The 26,480-nt window shown below is 40.0% G+C and overlaps 1 protein-coding gene across 4 annotated transcripts in view; it reads right to left on the bottom strand.

The window, feature by feature from the left end:
- Positions 1 to 26,480, bottom strand: part of fnbp1b (formin binding protein 1b) — a 275,894-nt gene extending 249,414 nt beyond the window's left edge. For all 4 annotated transcript variants that reach the window (XM_078550045.1, XM_078550041.1, XM_078550043.1 and 1 more), the window contains exon 1: positions 26,243 to 26,480. In XM_078550045.1, the coding sequence (XP_078406171.1) occupies positions 26,243 to 26,266 (24 nt within the window). In that variant the 5' untranslated portion in view covers positions 26,267 to 26,480. The remainder of the gene's footprint in view (positions 1 to 26,242) is intronic.

Below are 26,480 nucleotides of genomic sequence, written 5' to 3' on the forward strand. Positions count from 1 at the left end.
GAGTACTGCATGCAGTTCTGGTCACCACATGATAGGAAAGATGTGGTTGCACTGGAGAGGGTGCAGAGGAGATTTACCAAGATGCTGCCTGGGCTGGAGGGTCTGAGCAATGAGAAAAGGTTGGGTAGGCTGGGGTTGTTTTCCTTGGAGCAGCAAAGGTTGAGAGGAGACCTGATAGAGGTGTATAAAGTTATGAGGGGCATAGATAGGGTGGATAGGAAGACACTTTTTTCATTCATAGAGGGGTCAATAACCAGGGGGCATTGATTTAAGGTAAGAGGTAGAAGGCTAAGAGGGAAGTTGAGGAGAAATTCTTTCACCCAGAGGGTGGTGAGAGACTGGAACTCTCTGCCTAAAAGGGTGGTTGAGTCAGAAAATCTTGTAACCTTTAAGCCTCCAGGGCTATGGGCCAAGCACTGGAAAATGGGATTAATGTAATCAGATCTTTGCTGACGGGTGTGGACACGATGGGCCGAATGGCCTCCTTCTGTGCTGTAAACGTCTATGAGTCTATCATAAAACAGCAGGTGGGCTAACTTAGCTGGACAATTGGATACGAGGTGTGTCCACTACTTGCAAAGAAATGCAGCCCAGGGAGTTGTTTTTAGCGTTAAAGCTATAATTAATTAAGCAAGTGAGCCCTGTAAGGCTATGTCATCATGGAGGTTTGAGTGAAGCTTAAGAAAGTTCTTGGGTTTCAATTTATCTGTATGTTTGCTGGGGGAGTGAGCGTTCTACAGAGAAAAAAGCCATACCAAAAAGGTGCTTCTGTTAGCAGGCTCCAGGCAAAAGTATTGCTATTAGCTGGCTTGTGTAGTTAGGGCTCAGGAGAAGCCCCAGGAGCCGTTTGATAGCTCCATGCAGTTGATGAAAGTGAAAGTCGCCATAGTCCTAGAGGACCATAGGGTGCTCTCTCATTAGAGAGAGGCGACTGGTGGCAAGTTTAAACGGAGGGTCACCACACCTCAGGTGAGGGGCGAGGTTGAGAAAGCGGGGCCTTCATTGATGACCTCAGCCGGTACGGGAATTCAACCCGCGATGTTGACGTCACTCTGCATCACAAACCAACCGACCAGCCAACTGAGCTAACCAACGTACAGTTAGGGCTTAGGAGAAGTCCTGGGGAACTGAGAAATTGGCAGAAAGTCACTGGTTCCGTGCTGGAAAGGGTTAGGGGTCACAAGAAGCCCTAGGAGCTTGGAGTAGCTGGGGAGATTGGAGCTTAGTGAAATCCAGGGGCATGCCAGCTCATTGAAGCTAGCCAGCTATTAAAGAGCTGAAATTGTGCCAGTAATTAAAAGCTGGAGTGCAAACTCAGAAATCCAAGGGAATGGAGTCTCGGGAGTCGAGATTGAAACCTTGGGAGGTGTGTAGAGGCATTCTGGGTTGGAGCAGCTTTGATGGAATACAGAGGCTTGATCTTCGAAAGCAAAAAGTTTGAAGTCCCTCATGAGGGAGACAAGAGTTTCAACAAAGTTGGTTGCTTCAGTGTTTACTGACGTCTGGGTGAGTTGCTGAGAAATCCATGTGATCTGTCTTGACCACATCTGCTACTTATTAGTGTGGCTTGCTCGACAACAGTTTGCCTGTTAATTTACACGTACCTCATATTAACCCCGAATGTTAGAGTATAACATAGATATTGTAAATTGTTTTATTTTTCTGATCTTGTATAGTAAATTATATTTTCTTTGTTCAAAACCGATGGAATCTTGTGGCTTTATTTACTTAGCAAGTGTCTTGAATCTCAAACTTTGTCGAATTTAAAAACGTTATTGGTCCCCAAACAGATCTTACCAAAAACCTGCGGGTCTGGTCTAGGATCATCATAATTCTCCTCCATATAACTTGACCAGTTTTGAATGTTGTTACAAATATCTAGTTCATGGTTCATATTAATATTTTAGAGGTAATATTTAGTTCTGGGAAGATTAAAGTTTAACAATAGAATTTGAGATAAATACAACTAAAGCAGCTTGGAGTCTATTACACTTAAGGTTGGGGCCATGTTGACTTAAGGGGTTAACAGCTAGAAAGGCAAGATCCTAAAAAAATCAGATGGGCTTACTTAACTGGAGATATGATGTCTATACTGCTTGCAAAGTACAGTCAAAAAGATGTTTTGTTTGGGAGTTTAGAGTTAAATTAGTTTAAAGGCATTCAGCGAACCTTGAAAGGCTACGTAGTCAGAGAGATGGGTCAAGCTTAAGAAGGCTTTCTAGTTTCAATTTATGAGTGTTCTACAGCAGGGGAAGAGGCTGGATATCTAAAAGATGCTGCTGTTGGCAGGGTTCAGGCAGTTTGGGCTCAAAAAAGCCCTGGGAGCCAATGGTGCAGCTGAGGATTGCAGTTTGGAGCTTGTGTGGTTTGCAGCTCACAGAGAAGCACTGGGAGCTGGTTGGTGCAATTAGGGCTCAGGAAAAGTCCTGGGGAGCCGAGAGGGGAGCAGAAGGTCGCTGGTTCTGTGCCGGAGACAGTTAGGGCTGAGAGAAGCTCTGAAAACCTTTTATAGCTCAGAGCAACCGAGAGACTGGAATTCAGAGAAACCCAGGGGCAGTGCCAGCTTAGTAAAGCTAAGGGTTTGTGAAACAGCTGGAATTGTGCAGGTACTTAGAGGTGAGAGTGCAGCTTTGTGAATCCTGTGGAACACAGTCTCAGGAGGTTGAACCATTGGGAGGTGAGCTGTTGTTGAGGCAGTCCAAGTCAGAGCAGATTTTGAGGGAATTTAGAGACTAGATCTTTGAAAGTGAGGAACTGAAATCCCTCATAAGGGAGATGGAGTTTTAACGAGACTCTGACTCTCAGTGGTCATTGACGTTGCTGAGAAATCTGTGGGATCTGTCTTGGTCACATCTGCCATTTTACATGCAGTTTGGTGTGTTTAACCAGAGTTTGCCTGTTAATTCAGATTTACCTCATGCTAATTCTGAATGTTAAAGTATAACATAGATATAATAAATTCTATACTATACAAAGTCAGAAAAGTAAGTTTATTGTTTGTTTATAACCGTGGAATCCGGTGGCTTTCTCCTCCTAGTGGGTAACTGGGATTTCAAGCTTGGTCTATTCTAAACAAAAAGTTACTGGCCCCTAACTGGATTGTAACAGTATGTCCTTGTTCTTTAGTGTGTTACATTAATTTTCACCCAGCTCCCTCTCCTATTAACCACAACCAGGTAGTCTCTCAATTCCTGTAACTGAGCATCTTGAAACTGTGTCATTTTTCATTTGCTTATTTCATTTCCACATTTTTAACACTGTATTATGATAGCATGATCCAAATCAGCAAGGTGGTCCACCACCTTTAGGTCACCTGTCAACTGTGGTGCAATCCTGAACACAGTTTAAAATATTAGCCGGAATTGGATGTAGCAAGGCATCTAATGGTGCCTGCTGTTAAACTTGCACAATCAAGTTTCGAAATTTTTTACGTGGCAAGTTGCTAAAATTAAGAGCTGATGACGTTGTAGCAAGGAAAATAAGGCATCGGGGGTCTCAGTGCACAGGGGAAGCAAAGGTGCATCTCCTTAACATCTCAGATTGAAGGTAGGGGAAATAAACAGTACAAGAACTGAGGCCGAAGTGCAAATTAGAATGGATGAATTTAACATCTAGTCAGGTACAGAAGGAGATACAAAGTGAGAAGGAAGGTTGCATTGAAAGAGGGAAAAGGGAAAGACAAAGGAAACGTTAATTATAACAATGTAAAATAAAAAATTTATGGGGTTTATAAAATTGTTATATTTTGGGACTGTGTCTTTAAGGTAAACTGAAGTGGGGGTATATAATCTGTTCTGAAGTCTGCATGACAGTAGGCCAGGGTGGTTTAATTATTAGAGATTAAAGGGGGCTCAGATTGTTTTACTGGGAGAAGATGCAAGGTGTTTACACTTGGAGACAACAGCAGCAGCCTGCGTGCTAACAGTGAATTGACTGGGAGTCTCCAAAACCCCAGAAAACTTCAGAATGTCAGATGGTAAACACTTCTGTTTTAAGCAGTCCATGTAGTTTCAAGATAGAGAGTTGGACTCTCATGGATTGCTAATCAGATTTTCTACTTGGATACAAGGTACATGTGATTCATGTTACCATGGAGATGGATTTGAGAGGGGAAGGGTCTGTAAGATATCCCTGAAAACTCAGACAAAGTGAGTCTGCCAGGATTCAGGAGGAGAGCAGCTATGGGCAGCAAAACGCTGTGGGTCACCACACAGGATTGCGAGTGGGAGCTCGCACTTGGATTAGAAAGACCAAATTCATGAAGAATTAAAGCCAGGCTGGAAGATTCACCTAGCTTTAGTTAAAGGGAGAAGTTTCCAGGAAAAATTGCATTGTGAAAGGCAGCTCTGGGGTTTAAATTTTCCAGGTTGGGAAAGGAAAAGATCAGAAGTAAGCCTTCGGGAGCTAAGAATCCCCTTGGACTGGTTCTGGGAGAATTGAATGTCTACTTAAAAAGTACAGTGTAAGGTATATCTGTGAATTATGTTTTCCACTGTGCTAATAGAAAAAAAGGGGACTGTTCTGTTTTGTAGTTTAAACTATAAGCTGCCTACAAATATAGTGTTTAGTTAATAGTGCCTTTAGTATTTTGTTACACTAGAAGTCTTACGGTGTGGAATCTTCTTGTACCATCCCTTCAACTATTAACTGGAAGTTCAAAATTCTTTTCAAAGGTTATCAGTCTCTATGGAGATTGACACAATTTCTAAAATTTCCAACAGTTTAAATCTGAGCTGGGCCTGCATTTTTTTGGTATTAAAGCTAGAACTCAGATAAGGTGCTTAGCACTGGGGGACATGGTGCACACAAAATTAAAAGCTACTCAAATAGAAAAAAGCATCAGACTTAATTTATCCTAATGTACTGAAGGAAATGGCTGAAATTAATGATGAATGTTTTCAACAATTTAATAAAATCCAAAGGAGTCAAATAATGGAAGAAAAGTGCACAATGCACTTATTTGAAAAATGATTAAAATCACAACCTGGACACTATGGACTGTTGAGTTTAACCTTCCTGGTGGGAAAATTAACGGAAAGCACAATTTGCAATGATGTTAATCGTCACTAAGAATCTTTGGGTTTGACAGCAGATGGTCAACACAACTTCAGTAAACAGAAGTCAAGTTTGGTAAACCTGATCCTTTGAAGTCACTACAACAATAGATCAGAGAGATCAAGTAAACATCTACCAGTTGGTGGTAAAGTGGGGGGGGGCCATTAAAGAAGAATCATGGCGCACTGACCTCTACCTTGCAGAGGCTGAGCGTCAACTCGCAGACACTTCCTCCTACCTCCCCCTGGACCATGACCCCACCACTGAACATCAAGCCATTGATTCCAGGACTGTTACTGACCTCATCTCCTCTGGAGATCTTCCTTCCACAGCTTCCAACCTCATAGTCTCACAACTGCAGACGGCCCGCTTCTACCTCCTACCCAAAATCCACAAACAGGACTGTCCCGGCAGACCGAGCCTGTTCCTGCCCCACAGAACTCGTTTCTTGCTATCTTGACTCCATTCTCTCTCCCCTTGTCCAGTCCCTTCCCACCTACATCCATGATTCCTCTGACACTCTACATCATATCAACAATTTCCAGTTCCCTGGCCCCAACCGCCTCCTCTTCACCATGGACGTCCAATCCCTCTACACCTCCATCCCCCACCAGGATAGTCTGATGGCTCTCCGCTTCTTCCTCGAACAGAGGCCCATACAATCCCCATCCACCACTACTCTCCTCCGTCTGGCTGAACCTGTTCTCACACTGAACAATTTCTCCCTAAACTCCTCTCACTTCCTCCAAATAAAAGGTGTGGCTATGGGTACCCGCATGGGCCCCAGCTATGCCTGTCTCTTTATGGGGTATGCGGAACATTCCTTGTTCCAGTCCTACTCCAGGCCCCTCCCACAACTCTTTCTCCGGTACATCGATGATTACTTCGGTGCTGCTTCATGCTCTCATCTGGACCTGGAAAAATTTATTAATTTTGCTTCCAATTTCCACCCCTCCATCATTTTCACATGGTCCATCTCTGACACTTCCCTTCCCTTCCTTGACCTTTGTCTCAATTTCTGGTGATAGACTGTCCACCAATATCCATTACAAGCCTACAGACTCCCACAGCCACCTCGACTACAGTTCCTCACATCCCGCTTCCTGTAAGGACTCCAACCCATTCTCTCAGTTCCTTCGCCTCCGTCGCATCTGTTCTGATGATGCCACTTTCAAAAACAGTTCATCTGACATGTCCTCCTTCTTTCTTAACCTAGGTTTTCCACTCATGGTGGTTGACAGGGCCCTCAACCGTGTCCGGCCCATCTCCCGCGCATCCGCCCTCACACCTTCCTCTCCCTCCCAGAACCATGATAGGGTTCCCCTTGTCCTCACTTATCACCCCACCAGCCTCCACATTCAAAGGATCATTCTCAGCCATTTCCGCCAACTCCAGCATGATGCTACCACCAAACACACCTTCCTTTTACCCCCCTGGCGGCATTCCACAGGGATCGTTCCCTCCGGAACACCCTGGTCCACGCCTCCATCACCCCCTACACCTCAACCCCCTCCCAAGGCACTTTCCCATGCAACCACAGAACACCTGCCCCTTTACTTCCCTTCTCCTCACCGTCTAAGGGCCCAAACACTCCTTTCAACTCTTTCGAGTTATCAACAGTCACAGATTGCAACTCTTTCAAGTACAATCACAGTTCTTGGTTTCCGGGAGTGGGACATGAACCCACAACCCTCTGATTCAAAGGTGAGGTTGCTATAAACTGAGCCACAGCTGACAGTGAAGCAGCATTTCACTTACACTTCCCTCAATTTAGTCGACTGCATTTGTTGCTCCCAATGCAGTTTCCTCTACATTGGAGAGACCAAACGCAGACTGGGTGACCACTTTGCGGAACACCTTCGGTCTGTCCGCAAGCATGACCCAGACTTCCCTGTCGCTTGCCACTTCAACACTCCACCCTGCTCTCATGCCCACATGTCCGTCCTTGGCCTGCTGCATTGTTCCAGTGAAGCTCAACGCAAACTGGAGGAACAGCACCTCATCTTCCGACAAGGCATTTTACAGCCTTCCGGACTGAATATTGAGTTCAACAATTTTAGATCATGAACTCTCTCCTCTATCCCCACCCCCTTTCCTATCCCCCCCCTTTTTTTCCAATAATTTATATAGATTTTTCTTTTCCCACCTATTTCCATTATTTTTAAATGTATTTCCATTCATTGTTTTATCTTTACCTTTTAGCCTATTTCGATCCCTTCCCTTCACCCCACCCCACCCCCACTAGGGCTATCTGTACCTTGCTTGTCCTGCTTTCTACCCTTAATTAGCACATACCTTAAATAATATCACCACCTTCAACACCTCTTTGTCCTTTTGTCTATCTCCACCTATCACTGGCCCTCTATGCAGCTCTACCTGTCCCACTGCCCCCCCTTAAACCAGCTTACATGTCACCTCTTTTCTATTTTTACTTACTCCTGTTGAAGAGTCATACGGACTCGAAACGTTAACTGTGTTCCTCTCTGCAGATGCTGCCAGACCTGCTGAGTTTTTCCAGGTATTTTTATTTTTGTTTTGGATTTCTAGCATCCGCAGTTTTTTGCTTTTATCATAAGTTGGGTGCTCCAGGGTTCTTTGCTGGGTCCTCTTCAATTACTAATTATCTGGGGCAGGACATAGTATTATACGGATGATACTAATTTGTGCCATGGAGGCAGGATCTTAAAAGATGGAAATAGATTACAACTGGTTTTGATAAGATTGAGGAAGTCAGCCCAAGATTAGCAAATACCTTGCAATATTGATAAACGTGCAGTTCAGCATGTGGATACACAGAATTCAGGTAAATATCACATGAACATATTTATAATGAAGGTGACAGCAAAAGGGAGGGATCTGAAAATGGTCAACGACCTCTCCTCAAAGGTTCAAGCTCAGCATCTGGTTGCTGCAGCCAAAGTGAACAAAGTGCTGGGCTTTACTGACAGGATTATTTAGAATAAAACTAAGGCCATTATAAGGCAACGTAAAACTGGGGAAACATCTTATTTGAAGTTTCCTGCACCTTTTTGATCACTTCCACCCCAAGATGATCATTTTGGCTCCAGATAAAGTACAGACGATCCCTCGTTTAACTGCATTGAGCTGTAGAGAAAGGCTTCATGCCTTGAGTTTGGATAGCTAGAGAGGCACACACTTGGGACAGGATCTGATTCAGCTCTTCAAAATCATTGAAAACAACATACAAATGGATAGTCTGTTGGAGGTGATGTAGCTAAGTAAAGCTAGAAACCATCCATTAAATTTAAGTAAGAAGGTAGGGAGATTGGATATGCATCAAGTTTTATTTTTCTCATGGGGTGATCAACACATGTAATAAAAATTTGGAGGTCGTATTGAGAACTGCCAGCTTTCAGCTGGTCAACAAATTTTTAGAAAACTTTAAAATAATGACATCAGAAGGTAAATCTTTTAACAGAGCCAATGGGTTGAGAGATCTTTGGACTGGCGCAAGTGCCTTTGAGGGGTTGTAAATGAATTTCTAACAGACATTTCCTGTCTTGGCTATGGGGCTCTGATCTTTTTTCTTTTTCCAATTGTGGTAGTGGGTGAAAGTGGTATGAAAAAATGGGTGCGGATATGGGACAAGTCAACTGAGAAATAGGTTTAATACAACGTGAAATGTATAATTCAATTCAATCAAAATAATCTTGTGTTTTATATGTATAATATACTTAATGTTTGTGTAAGAAATGGAAGTGTGTTCATTTTCAATATATTAATTCCACAAAGATATTGTCTAATGTGCATGAACAATAAAAGAAGCTTTGGTTATAAAGCGGCTTGTGATTCATGCACAGAAACAATATTTGGTGGATGCATTTTTGAAGAATGCAACCAAAAACATCTCAACAAATACTATTATAAACTAATTCTGAATAGTTTAGATAAAACACACTTCTGGAAATGTCAGATTTTATGTTCCAATCAATTTCAGTTTGACAAAAAAATAAAATTAATGATTCAACAAACATCAATACAACTAATTGCTCAAAACCAGAGTTCTTGAACTTTTAAATGTCCATTAATTTCAGAACAACTCCTATTTAAGATAATTCTTAAATATTAATATTTTGAACACCAGTTTTTCATTTCCTTTTCTGTTGATGATTCAGAACTCGTATTTGACACATGACCAACAATTATTTCACTTCTGTGTTTTCTGCATCATAAAGATTATACTTCTGCTTCATTTCCCCTTTTCATAAACAATCAATCAACAATATTTTCAGAAAATGTACCACTTTTATTTTCTACAGTGTACCTAACATGTAGAGTTTGAGAGATTTTCTCACATCACTGGATTCCCTGCTAGAAAATAATTACTAATGAACTGGTATAAATTTGAAACAACAGCTCAGTTGTGGCAAAGAAAATCTACACACTCCTAGGCTACAATGTAGAGTTTCAGAAACCGCCAGACCAACTTAATACTGATTTCCAATCAAATTTCAAAATCCTGAGTTTAATAAAATTAACAATTTACTTAATTAATTATCCTTCAAAATGTGTGCTCTTCTTTTTAGCTGAGTTCATATTTATTATAATTTACTACTGTAAAATTCTTAAGTCATTCTAGGATATAGTTAAGCGAGAGCCTGCAATCCTCTGGTACCTGACAATTTCTCATAGGCAATGTGCGTAGGCTTTCCACCATGGAAACACAACAAGTACTGGGAAACCCCAGCTGATTTCCCTCCTCTATAATCCAGGAACACCGAGCCCTATTGAGGCACAATGACAGGTGAGAAATTTAATACAGTTTGTATGGTCCAGTGTCACATCTATCCCCCAAAACTATAGAAAAACTGAAACAATTGTTTTATTGAATTATTACTACTTTCACTACACATTCACTTGGAACAGTATATCCTTGCCAAATTAGATGTCAACCAACAATTTTCAAGCTATGCTTATAGCAATGTGTTAAAATTTATATTCTAATTTTCTTCAACTGGTTATGGCTCTGAATGATACTAGTTTCAGTACTGAGTTTTTCTAAGAAACAGGACAATCTAATTAGATCTACTGTTCTACTGTAGCCACAGAGTACATTCTTTAAAACCATCATCTCAATGGCTTTATATTTCTTGGCATTCAAACATAATTATAATGAGCAGTATTTGTTCCTAAGGTTTACCAGATGTGTTGTATATGCGTATACAAAAAAAACACTACTTCTATCACTTGTTTGGCTACAACTTGCAATGACAAGCTTTTATTCTGGCTGCATTACCAGTATTTAGTATCTGCACAGAAGGAGTCATCTTGTGCTATTTAAGCGGCACATAACAACTCAGATGTATTTTATTTTACTCCAATGCAAGATTGGCATTAACAAAGGAGTGAGAACAAAGTACACTGCATCTAGTGACGTTTGTCTTTAGCCAAATATTAACAACTCTAGGAAAATTTTCCTGAATAACGTGCCTACCAATGATGCAATTCTTTAAGAGTACTTGAGTAGGTACTACATGTTGGCTCCAACAGCATGGTTGAGAATGGGAACTTACAGCACCAATAATCAAATTTACACTGTGATACTGCATGGTAAGCTCTTCTGAAACACTAATATGGTGTCCATCATGCTGCTAATGATTTAATGTTCCATTGAGACCTCCTTGAAGACAATGGAACAGAAACAGTACACTATTAAAAAGAAACAAATAGCACAAATATTCCATTCCTGAGTTAATGTGGATCCTGAACTTCATCTGCTTTTACACCAACTGTGATATAGTATCTCACTTCAATGCAATAGCATACCACTTACCCTGACCAACTTGACATGAAATGAAATAGAATCTGATCTTGGCTGATCCATTTGTTTTAAATTTTTTCTTCAAAGATGAAGATTTATTTGACAAACTGCACATCTTTATAATCAATAAACAGGGAAGTGATCCACCGTATCAGAAAGGGGAAATTCATTTGATGGTTTTCACTTTCATTAGAAGTGACAAAAAAAATCTGAACTGAAAATATTCCAAATTACTTGTAATCTTAAAGCTTCACCTATGATTATGAAAAATATTCAAGACTCCAAAGAAAACTAATGTTTCACCAAATTTAAAAAGTTTTTAATTCTAAATATGCCAAGTCTTTGTCAAGTTTTCCCAATCACTTATCCATGATGTACTAAGGAGGTGCTTTAAAATATTCTACAATACAGTGAAAACCATAATTTTTTGATCATAAAGTTGCCTGCTCTAAGATTTTGAACCACTTTCCAACATTCCATGTGTGGTTTGGTACCAATTATGTTTAAAAACAGGATCTGGCTTCCCTAAGGATGCAGGTTCAATTCCCAGATTACACTGAGTTAGCTAATCTCAGAGGTCGACAATTGGAGCACTTTAATTGGCTTCAGCTCTCTTGACTCAAGGAGCTATGATTCATGCTTCTGATTGCTACTCAGTGAATCCTACTGGAGCAGAAAAGCAACAACTATGTTCACAGTGCACATAAACTCATCGTTTACACTCATTTATTCTAACTAGCAAATCTTATATGGCACTGGTCACATTAATTAGAGAATATGCCTTATATACAGACAGGAAAATTATACCATGTAAATCACAAAATATTATTCTGGGGTGCAAGACTGTGTAAAGCCTAAATTTTATTAAATGCTAGTTGATCAAGATGTCAATTAATAGCCTGCAGGTATTATCTGGCAACAGTACTGTCTACTGCTGGTGAATTCTTTTGTTTCTTCATCATGTTTTATGTTATACACAGTATCTTTACAGTGCAGAAAGAGGCTATTCAGCCCATTGAGTCTGCACTAGCTCTCTGAAAGAGCATTCCACCTAGTCCCACTTGCCCTGCCTTATCCCCGATAGGTGAGGGGCATTGGTGAGTGCAGAGGTGTTTGTTCTCCTCGATTCACTGCGCTCCATGGAGGGTCGCTGCTTTGCAGTGAATCAGTGCTGGGGAGGGGGGGGGTGATGTGCGACAGAATGGGTAGCCAGGGTGTTGGGGTCAGCATAAGGGTTCCAGTGATGCACCTCATTGCGATGTTCAGTTGAACATCCGCCAGGCAAATGCGGACTGCAGCTTACATGGGCAGAGGGGGTCAAGCAAGGTTCTTTGAGGAAAGGGGAGATGGTCAGTCCTAGAAACACGTACACTTCAAAGAAAGGTAATTATAGCATGTACACAAAGGATAATAATAAACAGGAAATATGCACCAGATATACTGCCTTACTGTAAGTGTATCTTCTGAGGCAGTTCACCCTTGGCCTTGGTCAGACCCCACCTGGAAGACTACATTCAGTTCTTGACACCACACCTCAAGTAGAATACATTGGAAGGGGTAGAGTGCAGATTCACAAGAATGATACCACAGCTTAAAGGGTTAAATTGTGAGGACAGGTCGCATGAACTTGCCTTGTACTCCCTTGAGGATATGAGACTGAGGGGTTATCTGATCAAGGTGTTTAAAATGATTCAAATGGGACACAGAGAAACTATGTCCCCTGGGAGAGAAATCAAGAACAATGGAACATACTATTAAAATTAGAGTGAGGTCATTTGGAAATGAAGACAGAAAGCACTTGTTCACATGAAGGGTACTAAAATCAGGAGCACACTTAGTCCAAATGGGTGTGATGTTGATTAAGAGGGCAAAGGTGGGTATATGAAGTTGAGATACAGATCAGCCATGATCTAACCAAATGGTGGACAAGAGAGCTGAATGGTCTACTCTTGTTTAAGTTAAGTCTGTTATAAAAGGAAACTATACCATGTAAAATATAATGCATGTGTGCTAGTCTCAATTAAGTTGGGGACATTGAAAAACAAGCAAGTTCTTGAAGGAATGAGGCAAAGTAACATTGCATGCTAAGATCGTTTTCTGACTGCAAGGAAGAGAGACAAGAATGTAAGAAAGCGTAAATTATCTCAATTATAATAAAAGTTAATTATTTTAAAACTTTCCAACTTTCTCTTAAACCTTCCAACACCTACACCCAGCTTTGTAAGTTTGCCAAAGCAGAATAAATTTGAGTTGGTAACACACCCAGATGAATAAATTGAAGCGCATTGCACTAAAGATTAAATCTGAAATCCTCAATGAGGCAAACAGGTACAGGATTTGAACAGGTCAAATTCACTGACTCCTGAATGAATTCAGTGATCTGAATTTACATAAACTCAAATACATATGCTATGTTAATTAATGGTTCTCTGCTGCATTTTTTTTTGCCACTAAACCATGGTGATCACATAACAGTAAGTTATCATTTAGTGTAGATGTCATAAATTCAATGATACAGAACACACTGGTCATCACCTGCCTGCATTTAAACTATTAATGAAAAATAACGGAAAAGCCAAAAATAAATAAAACTGTTAGATAAATTTCACAGTATATATGTTAAAAAGATATGCTTTATTGAATTAAAAGTCATCTCAGGTTTTATGGATTATTTTACGTGATTTGTGTCTAAACACCTTAATTAGTTACTGCTTGATAATAGTGGTGATAATGAACATCTGAACAAAAACATAACTCAGTGAAAATGTGAGCCTTTCTCTGCAATCTCCAATGGGTTAATTAAGAATAAGCTTCTTTATATTATTTGAGCTGCACTTGTGGATCAAACAAATTAAAGATGATTTCTATCACAGAGTACATGAGAGAATCAATACACAATACAAACAAAATTGGTGCTGGATTGTCATAAAAATGCCATAGAATTGAACAATTCCAGAGAGCAAGAAGGCAGAGCTATTATCAAGATTTAAAGCTTAAACATGGCAGTCTTTGAGAGTCTTTGTAGCACAGTGAGTAAGATGTCCTTTGACCTCTGAGGTCCCAGTTCAAATCTACCTTAGAATCTTAGAACAAAGTGTCTGCCCAAGTGTCCCAACTCAAATAAGTTTGGACAGTGTAATCAGTTTTTGCACAGGCATAGGTCTGCAATAGAAAACAAAGGATAGCATGCAGCTTCAAAATCTTTCAGACCAAGGTTAATGATGACTGCTCTGGAAAATAGAAAATATCACACTGGTGCACTCTCCCAACTAAAGCAATTATGCACACAGCAAAATGGCACAGGAGCAAGAAGAAAATAGCTCAGCCCTTTTAATCAGCTTTGTCCCATTACACACAACAGGTTTTTCCCAGGTTTGTAGCCGTTTCTGTAAACTATTAATTCTTTGCATGAATCATCTTAAAAAGCAGAGACCAGGCAGTGTAACACAATCCACTCCTTTTGCGTGTTAAACAGTTGATATTTTCATTTTCCACCAGCACAAGTGATTAAGGCAGTTGCAGAAAAAGGCAGTTCTATCATAGTTAAGGATTGGAAATCACTGCCTGAGAGTGTGGCAGAGGTGGGTTCAACTGAAGCATCCAAAAGGGAATTAAACTGTAATCTGAAGAGGAGGAGTATGCTGGGTTACGGGGAGAAGGCGGGATAATAGCACGAAGTGAATTGCTCATTCAATAAGCCGACGCAGACACGATGGGCCAAATAGCCTCCTGTGATTCTGTGTAATATTAGTTTATTGTGCTAATACACAAGTTTGATGTGCTGGATTGGAAGGTTGCCCAAATATGCTTAGGATAAAATATATCTGCAAGTCTCCAGAATATTTTTTAAACTGGACAGCAGAGAATCCAACAGCTTAGAGCTCTCAGTACAATAGTGTTTATATTTCTAGGTTAATAAATTGAGAGAATGCGAGTTCTAATCCCACCATGGGTCTCTGAATTCAATTTACAAAAATCTGGCCTATAGGTGACTTCAATCCTAAACCAATATGGTTGATGCTTAACAGCCCTCAGAAATAGAAAGCCAATTAATTGTATCAAACTATGGTAAAAATGCCATCTTGCTAATGAGACTTTTTTTCAAATTTCTAATAACCGCTCAAGTACAGGGTCACAAATTAGACTTTTTCTGCATATGCCCAACAGTGGGTTCTACTCCCCCCCCCCCCCCCACTATTTTCCTCCCTGTTTAGAATCTTTAAGTTTTTCTTACAATATTTTCATTTTTAACTTTACATTGCTGATCCCAAACACATGCAAAAAGCCAAAGTGAAATTCCTAAACAAAAGTAATGGAAAAACATTAATTTTTCACTAAAATTAATTCTCAATAACAAAATTCCATCTCTAATAATCACATATTTATGCACTCATTTCTTCAAAAGACAACTTTTAGGTTGGTAAAGCATCATCAGTCCTTTAGAAATCCATGCTGACTGGCTCTGATTAGCTCAGATTCCTCCCAAGCAATAAGTGATTTCACTCTAGACTCAAGAAGTTTACCAATAACTAACATAAATTTAACTGGCCTTGAATTTCAAGCTTTTTTCTTATTCCTCTGACTCTCACCTCATGTACATATAGCCTACCCTGCTGCCTCCCCAACCCCATGATAAGCAACCATGCCCGCAGCCACCTAGGTCCCACCTGTTGAGAATAAAACAACTTGTATTTATATAGAGCCTTTAAAAAAGAGAGAAAAACATGGTGTTTCACAAAGGTGTAAGAAAAAAATCTGAGCCAGAGAAGTAGATATTAGATGGGTCAACCAAAAACTTGATCAAAAAGCTTGGTTTTAAGATGGATCCAAAAGGAAGGTAGAGGGGCAGACAGAATTCCACAGATGTGATCTAGGTGGCTGAAGGCATCATTCCTAATGGTGGAAAGGTGAAAAGTCAAGACAAGAGTCAGAGGAGCAAAGGATTTGTATGGCTGGAGGAGTGAGATCGTGAAAGAATTTGAAACATGGGGAGACTGGGAACCAGTGTAAGTCACTAAGGCCAGAGATGATAGATGAGTGGAAAATCATATAGAATGAAATATGGGCAGCAGAGTTTTGGATGACTTAAAGTTTACGATGAGTGAAGGATGGGAATCTGGCAGGAAAGCACTGGAATAGTTGAGTCTGGAGGTAGCAATGGCAGCTGGATAAGGGTTTGAGCAACAAATGAGGTAAGATAGTGGTGATGTTACAGAGGTGAAAACAGGTTGCCTTTGTGATGGAGAGGCAATAAGATCAAGAACCTCCATGCAAAGCTCATGTTCTGAAGTGGCCAGCAAAGTGGACAGAATCTGTGGCAATGGAAATTGTTGGGGTGGGGGGAGAGTAATGAGCAAAGATGCTGGCTTCAATCCTTCTACTGCTTAGCAGGAGGAAATTGTAAGTGATCCAACACTGGATGTTAGAAAAGCAGTATGATGACAAAGGCAATGAAAAGATTGAGACAGTTAATGAAAAGCTAGAGTTGGATGTGATCATTTTGCACGTGGAAGCTGACTACATGTCTGCAGATGATATCAGAGAGGGGCAGTGTGTACATGTAGAAGAAGAGGGGTCTTTGGAGGCCACGGTGTAGGTGCTGAAAGAGAAGTCATTATTAGAGATGCTCCAGGATATGATTTAATAGGTAAGAGAGGAACCAAGCACCGGCAGTCCTTCAGAGCTGGGCAATGGAGGGGGGCCTTTGAATAAGAATGGTGTGGTTGCCCATGCCAAAGGCTGCACAGCTCAAAGGAGGACAATGGTTTTGGTGCTACAGCAGGCACAGAAACCAGACTGGAGAGATTCAAACAGGAAGTCATGGAAGGAGGTCTGTTTTTTTTAAGCAGGGTTGTGATGACAGCAGTTTTGAAAGGGAGGGGACCAGTAAACAAGGAGAATGAGCTTCCAAAATGTCTAGAAGGGAAGTATGTGGTCAGCAGTTAGTGGTGTTATGATTCCAGCTGAGATTACCCCAGACAAGCCTGATCCCAGGGTGAAACCCAGCTTGGTAAATCCTAACTTTTAATGTGTTTGTTTAGACATGTGGAGAGTGGCTACTGAACAGAGTCACTGGAGTCAGCTTATGAACTTTTAACAAAATATTTATTCAACAAGAAAAAATGAACTATATTACAATACTCCTTTACCCACAACCATATCTTTACAGATTTGTAAGGATAACACAAGTTACAAAAGCCATCTTACACTTTAATGTTCACAGTAGATACACAGTCCATGTAAACAGATAGGCAGCCTGTGGTCAGACACACCACACTCTGAAACCAAGTGACAAATGCCACCTCAACCCGAAGCTGTGGATCTCTCCTCAACTCCCCCCCAACCTAGACGTTTGTCACACCATGAGCCAACCAGTCTCAATGAATTCTGTCCTTCACTCAAGGGTTTCCAATCTCCACTCTCCATGGCCTCACCTTGGAAACCTCTTCCAAATCGACGCTTTCTCTCAGACACCTTCCTCAAGGATTCACCTCCAGGGTTTACAACTCTCCTTCTGTTGTTCCTCTTCCTTGGGTCACCACATGCATTCAATCTGTCATCCACACACATACTCTCTCACCAACTCAGTGTTAACATATACTTCAGCTTCACATGCCCATAGCAAAGAGTTACAGACCTTCAGTTGTCTCTTTGGGCCTTCTTGCCTCTTGCAAGCTGTTCTCGCTTTAAAGCTGCTTTCTGCAGCTTTTGTCTCTTTAAATCTGAAGCTTGGAGCCTTTCTCTCTGCCCCTCGCACTTAACTTCAATTAACAAGACCTTTCCCCCTGTTCCACTCCCCTGGATTTTTCTTTAGTTTGGGACTGGCTATCTGTCCCTTCCAGGTTGCTTCCCTGGCAGCTATCTTCAAAACCAGCTGAACTCCAACAGCTTCCAAAACAAACTGCAGTTTTACTTCTTCTGTGTCTGTGGGAAGGACCTGCCTCTCTGACCCTCTGTTGCTAGGCAACAGTCCAATTCTTCCACCCTTGTTTGTTTATCTTAGCTGCAACAGTTATAAAAAACCTCATTAGAAATGCAGGCACCTTTTTAAAGTGAAACTAAAACTCAATTTGGCCTTTCATAACACACAAATACAGGAATACAAATCAAACTTAAACATTAACTCATTCCTAATGCTCTCAAATACCAATACAACTCACCCAATCTAGCTCCACTTCATAACAGTGGAAATGAGGGCAATGGAACAGCTGCTGGGGCGGGGGGGCAGCGGTTGGGGGTGAGTCTTCAACAAGATGAGCTTGGCGAGAGCATTCAGTGAGCTCACCAAGAAAGGGAGAGATGAGGGTTCAGGACTGGGAATGGGGAAAGCAGGGATGCAATAGAGGCAGCTGAGTGAATGGTGTTAACTAAAGTGACAAAGAAGTCCATAAGCTCTGCACACTTCATGTGGGAGGTAAAGGGAGAAAGGGGATGGTTGGGGGGTTGGGGGGGGGGTGGGTGTTAGGAAGGTTTAAGGGCACAGTTTATAATGGAAAATAGAGCTATAATTATCTTTGCTCTCCAGGATGATTCTGGAAGTAGTGGTTGGTTTTTAGAGGACCATGAGACCTGATAACAGTTCATGTGATCCAGGAATGTCTGGTTAAACCAACTTTGCGCTAGGTGCATTGAATTGAAGGCTGCATCCCTTGCACTGGAGTGTGTGAGGGAGTAACGCCAGAGGAAAATAACAGGATACAAGAAGTTAAGGATTCGATGGGGACAAGGGTGGACGTATGGGAGTTTTTGCTGAATTAGTCGGCTGTAGAAGTACTATGACAAATGAAAAGACAGTTGAAAGGTTGAAACTGCATTTGTAAATGACTTGTGGGAGAATTTTTCCAGGCATAGGCACAGAAGTAAATGGAATTAAGGGAGGGGTATGCGGGTCGGTATAAATACAAGTAAATGGTCATAGATGCCCAAAGGAAGAAAGAAGCCGCATGGTCAAAGGGTGACTGTGAAAGCTGATAAGGAAAGTTTCAGAGGTCAGGAAGTCAATGAATTCAAAGCAAAAGATGAAGTGGAGCTGACTTAGACAATGAAATCACCAATAATATGAAATTACTAAGTGTAGAGGCTGAGGGAGGAGGAATGAGAAAATATCTTGGGGGAAGAGGCTTCAGGGTGTGAAAGACAATTGGAATTCTGAAAGGAAGCTATGAGATGTGGAACAAGATTTGGTTCTTGAAAGGAGGACAAGGTGCTAGGAGCAGGGGGAAAGACAGCAAGGTGTGACTTGGTAATAAAGACCACACCATCACTGAAGGAGCTGGGCAAACATCACATTTGCCACGTCAAACCTTCAGCACAATTGAACTTTACAAAGAATTTTGAAAAACAGTTAGCCTATGGTATTTCTTTGTAAGCTTTCCTCAGAATCTTTACTTGATTTGCATCATACAGCTTGGTATAGACACAAATGGGCTCTTTCTAGCTCCTTGACAAATCTAACAAATTAGTCTTACTTCTCTGCTCTTTCCCCATAATCCTACAAATGTTTCCTTTTCAAATAACTATCCAATTCCCTTTTGGAAGTTACTATTGAATCTGCTTCTACCACCCTTTCAGGCAGCGTGTTACAGATAATCCTTTCCCCCATCCTCCAGCTTTTTGACAATTATCTGTGTTTGCCCACCTTCTGTCACTGGAAACAGTTTCTCATTATTTACTCAATCAAAACACCTTGTAATTTTGAACACCTCCACTTAACCTTCCCAGCTCTAAGGAAAATAATTCAAGTTTCTTCAGCCTCTCTAGATAACCAAAATCCCTCATCCCTAGTACCATTCTGGTAGATCTCTTATGTACCCTTTCCATATTACTTCAGGAAGGATGTGATGAAGGCTATGTCCAGAATTAGACACAGTACTCTAGCTGTGGTTTAACGAATGATTTATAAAGGTTTACCATAACTTCCTTGCTAAGCTCAAATCATTAAGAATTCTATACCTGAAGTTTGAAAAATTTCTGCAGTACCAATACTCTGAAACAATGAAATCCACTTAAAATATTTCTACATATACTTCTGCGGTTCTACAATCCTGTTTTACAATTCAAATAAATTTGAATATTCAGCTGGTTTTAAGACTGCTGCAACAGGGGTCGTAAAACAATTCTGTTAAGTGTATTTCTGGTGTAATATTCAGTAACCCAGCTAGTACTATCCATCTCATTCCCAATGATCCTATGCCATCCAATTCTAATGTCAACAGCAATTTAAAAAATTATTTCATTGCTCCAAAGAATTATAAATTTGTAAATTTATATTTGAAAAAGTATTGCAAGGCTGATATCACTGCACTGTGAAACACAAATAATTTATTATTCCCAGAAAATCCAACTACTTTTTCAAGGATCCATGATAATTACAGTCTCATTAACACATTTTCCATCAATCACAGTTATTATAATGGAGAAAAAGTGCAACTGTGTATTACTTTGCAATAGGTATCTTAGAACATTAGAATGTTGCAAGCCTCCAGTGCTTATGTACATTTTTAATTAATAAACTTAGGTAAATGTGAAACCTATGGATTATGAGAAGGTTTTTAATAATTCATTGGTGACTTCAACTAATTTGCTTCCTGGAATTTGCATACAACATTCAATCTTGAAAGAGTTAAGATTGTTACCACAGCACATCATTCATACCAACTCCTTCCTGTCAACTCATGTCTAAAAAAGGCACCAAACAGATGTATATTACAGATATCATCCTTCTCCTTTCTTGGAATTCAAGCCACATCAAGATGATTCTGCTGCCTACCTAGTTAGAAATATGGTTTAACAAGTTTACTAAATGACCAATCATGCTCTCAAGCTCCAAAAGCTCTCGTTTATTTTTGAGAGAGCTCACTAAAAACATTAAAATTAGTTCCTCTAATAGCTTAGTTGGTAAAATTGTAAGTAACTAAGCTAAGTAGACCAGGATAGTTTCAAGTATGTCTGTAGTCTAAAGCTACAGTAAACACAACTGATTCACTTTCACATTGCCAAATATGTATAAAGGATCTTCCCAATGCTATGGCCTATGAGGATGTTAAAGGTTGATTACGTTTGTTGAGGTATTTAGGCACAGCTTGTGAATATTAGACATGGGGATGGTCGTGGTTACTGGCTGAATAATATTGAAGCCTGGGCTCATAATTTAGAGAACACGAGTTCAATTCCCACCATGGCAGCTTGAGAATTCAGTTTAAAACACTGGCCTAATCTAAGGGAGCAACTCCCTTTCCATTATGGTGCATTTTCAACAACAAACCACTAAACAAAATCTAATCTAATCCAAGATGAGAAACATACACAGTGGACAATTAAAAGCTTGTTTACACTGAAGGAAAGTGTGTGTGAAATAATTGTTTCAAGAATCAATCCACACTTCAACACTAAGCAGCAACTCGCAATCACAGCAAGTTAAGAGTCAATTAGTCTCTTTTAAAGATGTAAATAATAATTTCACAATATATCAACTGTTGTATCAGCCATTTCACACTTTTCAAAAGTAAAGCAAGCACTGGCTGTTACTTACAAAATAAACTTGAGATATTTATTATTTTCCTTTACAGGCAATTGCGTAGCTTTGACTTTAAAATGTAAACTTCAACATTAATAGCATTTGTATAATGCATTCTTGCTCAGTTTAACTGAAGACTACTTTCACTGCTCCTGTTTGATATACGCTGAAATAAATTTTAGCTTCTTAACCAAGTGTTATCCTGACTGAAAACCTAGTTGTTGCATTTTCATATTGGTTTACAGATAAGGATTCTATTATTATACTTCAGATAATTATCCATTAAAAGTTACACAGTCTAACAGTGTACTTTTAAAATTCAAAGAATGAATGGGTGTCTTACTTATTAAAACTAAGTGTTCAAGATTTGATAAATGTTCTGAGTTTACTGACAAAATGAGGTCTCTCCCTTCTTCCCCAAATGAAAAGTAGAATTGGTATTATGAGTTCAACAACTTACTTGAATACCATGTCCAACATGAATGGGGAAAAAAACAGTCAGCAAAATAAAGCTGCAAGTTCAAGGTTTTTGTACACTACTATCAGGCCATTTGGACCAATTGGTCTATGCTCTTGTTTACGCTCCACAAAGTTTCCATCCACCCCATCAGCATACCTTTCTATTCCTTTCTCCCTCATTTGCTTATCTAACTTATCTTTAAATGCATCAATGCTATTCTCCTCAACGACTCTGTGGTAGCAAGTTCCACATTGTTAGTATTTTCTAAGTAAAAGAGTTTCTCCTGAATTCCCTACTGGATTTATTAATCACTATCTTACATTTATGATCTCTAATTTTGGTCACCCCAACAAGTGGAAACATTTTCACCAATTTTATTCAACCCTTTCATTACCTTAAAGACCCTCTATCAGGTCATGCCTTGGCTTTCTCTTTTCGAGGGCAAAGAGCCCCAGCCTATTCATTTATATAACGCAATAGTTATAAACTCTCAGTTCTGTTATCATTCTTTTGAATCTTTTTTGTGCCTTCTCCAACACCTTTACATCATTTATAGAAAATGCAAACCAGAAATGTGTATTCCTGGTGTGGTCTAACCAAGGTTCGAGGTAGGATCCCTAGTGCTTAGTTTGGTCTTTTTATGCTCTGTTTAACCTGTGTCCCAACTTTTAGTGATATGCGTATTTGTACCCCAAATCCCTTTGCTCCTCAACGCCATTTAGATTCTTAGTATCAAAACAGAAATGTCAGTGCTAGGGAATGGAACTCATCCAATCTGCCCCAATTTTAGAAAAGCAGCAATGTTAAATTTCCCATGTCTCACACCAACCACCCTGAATGAGTGTGTCAACTTGAACAAGATCATTGGCCGTTTCTATTATTGACCTACGTCTGCCAAAAACTCCCTAAAGTCATTTCAAGTAAAATCTTTACAATATCAGAAAAACTAAAAATTCATCCCGTTATGGAAAGTTGGATCAAAACCCAAATTCCAGAGGTGAAAAAAGAGCAGTAACCAACTGTCCATCTAGCACCCCCCCCAGTAATTTAGAATTATAAAGTGTTTAAAATCCTAAAATTTAAAGGCTGCTTTAGTCTTATTAGATAATAATTTAGGTTATTGATTTACTTGAAAATAGAGCAATGGATGATGGGTGAGCTGAAAGGATACAATCTGGTCAAGGAGTTTGAATCACATAATAAGTGCTTAGTTCTCAACATCACGGGCGAATTTATGTTATTTTGAAATGTTGTTTCAGGGATTATTCATAGAAGGAGCTGATCTCTCATGATATTTCTTGCTGTATATCGGAGGAGTCTACCATATCACTCCCAGTATTATTTAACGAGGGAAACATTTACGTCTGGGATAAAAACAAAGTGCTGGCAAAACTCAGCAGGCTTGGCAGCATCTGTGGGGAGGGAAAAACAGAGTTAATGTTGAGTCCAGTATGACTCTTCTTCGGAACTTGGGTTCGGGCCTGGTGTCTTATTCATGCCCTTTTAGAAGGTTGCAATGATCTTAAAACAATGCAGGGTGTGCGAAACACAAGAGGTGGGATTCATGCATTGTCTTTCGAGGAGAAGTCTCAGGTATCAGCAGTCCAACAACTTCAGGCTCCAAAGAACAGTCATGTTGGGCTCAAAATGTTAACTTTGTTTCTCTCTCCACAGACATTGCCAGATCTTCTGAGTTTTTCCAGCACTTTCAGTTTTATTTCAGATCTCCTGCATTTGCAATGTTTTGTTTTTATTTTATTTTGCATCTGCGATGTCCCCTCATGAACAGGCTTAAAGGGGCTGCTTTGAGAAAAGCTATAAGCTAAGGTGGAGTTACGTTTAACTCAGTTGTCCCTTATAAAGGACAAAGATACGGTCACTTAAATAGACTTTGGTTCGAGGTGGGGAGGGAGTGCTCTAAACAAGCAAATTCTAAGAGCAATTTGAAGAGCATTTGTTGTGCTGAGGAAATGTCAGATCAGGCACGATTTACTCCTGCTTTACTGATATGGTGCATACTATGTAGAAATGTAACATTTCCTGTTTGGTGGGCATGCTAAATGCAAGTTAGCCAATTTCCTGCAGCATTACTGACCATAAAGCAGATCATTTAAAAAATGATTGAGGCATTAACTTAACAATACATTGTTTAGCTATGGAGCTAGCTGTTTTTAAGCTGATCGGTGGCTTTAAAATTGCCCAGTCTAATTGTTGTAAATCCTAGGGTTAAGTGCTGTTAGCGGATTGGCAGATGCAGGGAAATTTCTGGTTCAAAATCTAAAGCACCCCACATAAAATAGTTCCCTTTTTTAAAAATCCTTAAGAACTGCTATGGTGGACTGTAGATATGATTGAAGTATTAAAAGCATATAAACACCGACTAATATTACTGTAATATATCATAAAATACCAAAGGTCATAAAATCATCATGGATTCAACTGTAGGCTATTTCTTGATCAATTTATTCCAATGCTATTACAACCGTTAACTAATTTAATCATTAAAATCATAATAACATTAATAGTAAAGGCAGTCAGTCAGTCTTCTGAATGACAGATACAAGAGAATAAACTAATCAAAAGTAAGAGACTGCATTAAAAAATATGCCCAGGAATAATGTCAAGGCAAATGTATCATTCAGATCACTGTTACAAACTACTTGTTCACTTATGAGTCATTGATGTTATAGCACCAGGTCAACTAGGGATGGGCAATAAATGCAGCCATGCCACCATCACCCATACCACACCACTAAATAGAAACAAAATGGCCTAGGAGCAGATTATAGCGACCTTGTCAATGACGTTGTAATGACATTCACAAAATGCGAACTGTATTCTCAATGGTTGTGAAGTTCATGGTTGTGTTTCCAATTTAGTTAGGTTCTGCTTACAACAGCTTCCAGGAGGTTGACAGCAATTATCATTCATCTGTAAATATGTCCACTTTAAAGGGTTACCAGGTACATGTGATGGAAAAAGGTCACAAACCAAGTGACTATACAGAATATAGATAGATATGTGTTAGGTAGTTTTACTTGCTCATGTTTAAAACTTTCCCTACTGCACAGAAGTATCACACCCAATCACTGGCCAGAATATTTACTGCTGTTGATTCTGTGATAATTGAAATTGAAATTCTTAACTAAATCACTTGAAATTCACTAGAATGCAATCTTTTTTTTTACCCCAAAGACAAATTCTGATCTCCCTCAAAGAGTTAATTATACGATATCCCTAACTTCTCTACACAGTTTAAAAACCCAATTTTCTTACAAATTACGAGTAACCATTTCAATCCAACTGGCTTTAACTTTGGTTTCAATTTATTTTTTTTTAAAAAAACGAATCACGTCCCAAACTTGCACCATAAACATCATTCGGCGTCCTCAGGTGGAAAACTAAATTTTGCATGAGCAAGGTCATTTTCTAGCTTTGAAGAGCAGTTGCAGCTCCCTTCGGCCAACACTATTTCTCGGTGGTGATGATCTCTGGTCCACCACACCTTATTTAGTTCACCTCGATTCCACTGGTGGATATTGAATGGAACTAATATTTCTGGCAAAGCCCCGTTTCTAGAAGAATCTAAACGCAGGAATAGGTTCGATAATACAGCCAAGCATTGCCATGCGTATCCAAGGCGTGAGAGGCAGCATTTCTCCTTTAGGATTTACCCACATTACTATCAAGGGAGAGAGAGGAGGAGGAGGGAAGGAACAGTAATAACTTGCAGCCTATTAAAATACCTTTGTCTGCCATGGTCAGGTGCTGAATGCAAACACCCAACGACTTGCTTCTTGCTTAACACACCATTTCCCTTCCTCGGCCTTTTGACAATAAATTCTCTTTATATTTTTTTAAAAAAAAAGAAAAAAGAAACGACAAAAAAAAATTAAGCCACCACAGAGAGAGAGAGGAGAGGAGATGCTGCAATTTCCAATTCAGTCAGGTTGGACCGCAAACAATTCAGCTTATTTGATCTCCTCTTGGCTCAAGACGGTCGGTTCGCCTCTCGTCAGGTTTTTAAACGGTTTTAACCATAATAATATTTTTTTTTAAAAAACACAATAAAATTAAAACAACCTCCAATTCCCTCCCCTGCCGGGTTTTGCATCAAAAAGCTCGCGTTAATATATCCACCGCCCCGTCCATTCACACAAAATAAAAATGCATTTGAGGATATAAAACCAGTTAAATTATTTTTTTTTAAAAACCACAAGTTATTATTGATAATGTTTGATCCACAAACAATTAGATCGACCTCCCCCCCCCCCAGTGCCTCTCCTCCCGTCGCCGATTTTGAGCTAAGAGAGGGGAGGGGGGGGGGATCGATCCCCAAAATGTTATATTGCATTAAATAGCCGAGAAATTTAAGGGGTTTTATTATTAAATTATTATTTCCTCCCACCCTCTCCTGTTTCTCACTCACCCACAGCTCCGTTCCCCAGCTCATGGTTGGCGGGCGATTCCAGAATTAAAATGATAAATAATCGGCACAGGGATCTCAAAGCGATCGGGCAGCCGATTAAAGGGCACGGCGCAAAGTGCCGATAATCCGCCAGGGCTCGAGGAGAGTTGGTTCGGATACTGGGTTCGGGGATTTATTTCCCGTTCATGGTCTCTCTCCCCCTACCCCGACCGGCCCTCGTTCCCCGCAACTCTTGAGC

Source organism: Cetorhinus maximus, chromosome 10 (assembly GCF_964194155.1).
Source record: "Cetorhinus maximus chromosome 10, sCetMax3.hap1.1, whole genome shotgun sequence".
Classification (NCBI taxonomy): Eukaryota; Metazoa; Chordata; class Chondrichthyes; order Lamniformes; family Cetorhinidae; genus Cetorhinus; species Cetorhinus maximus.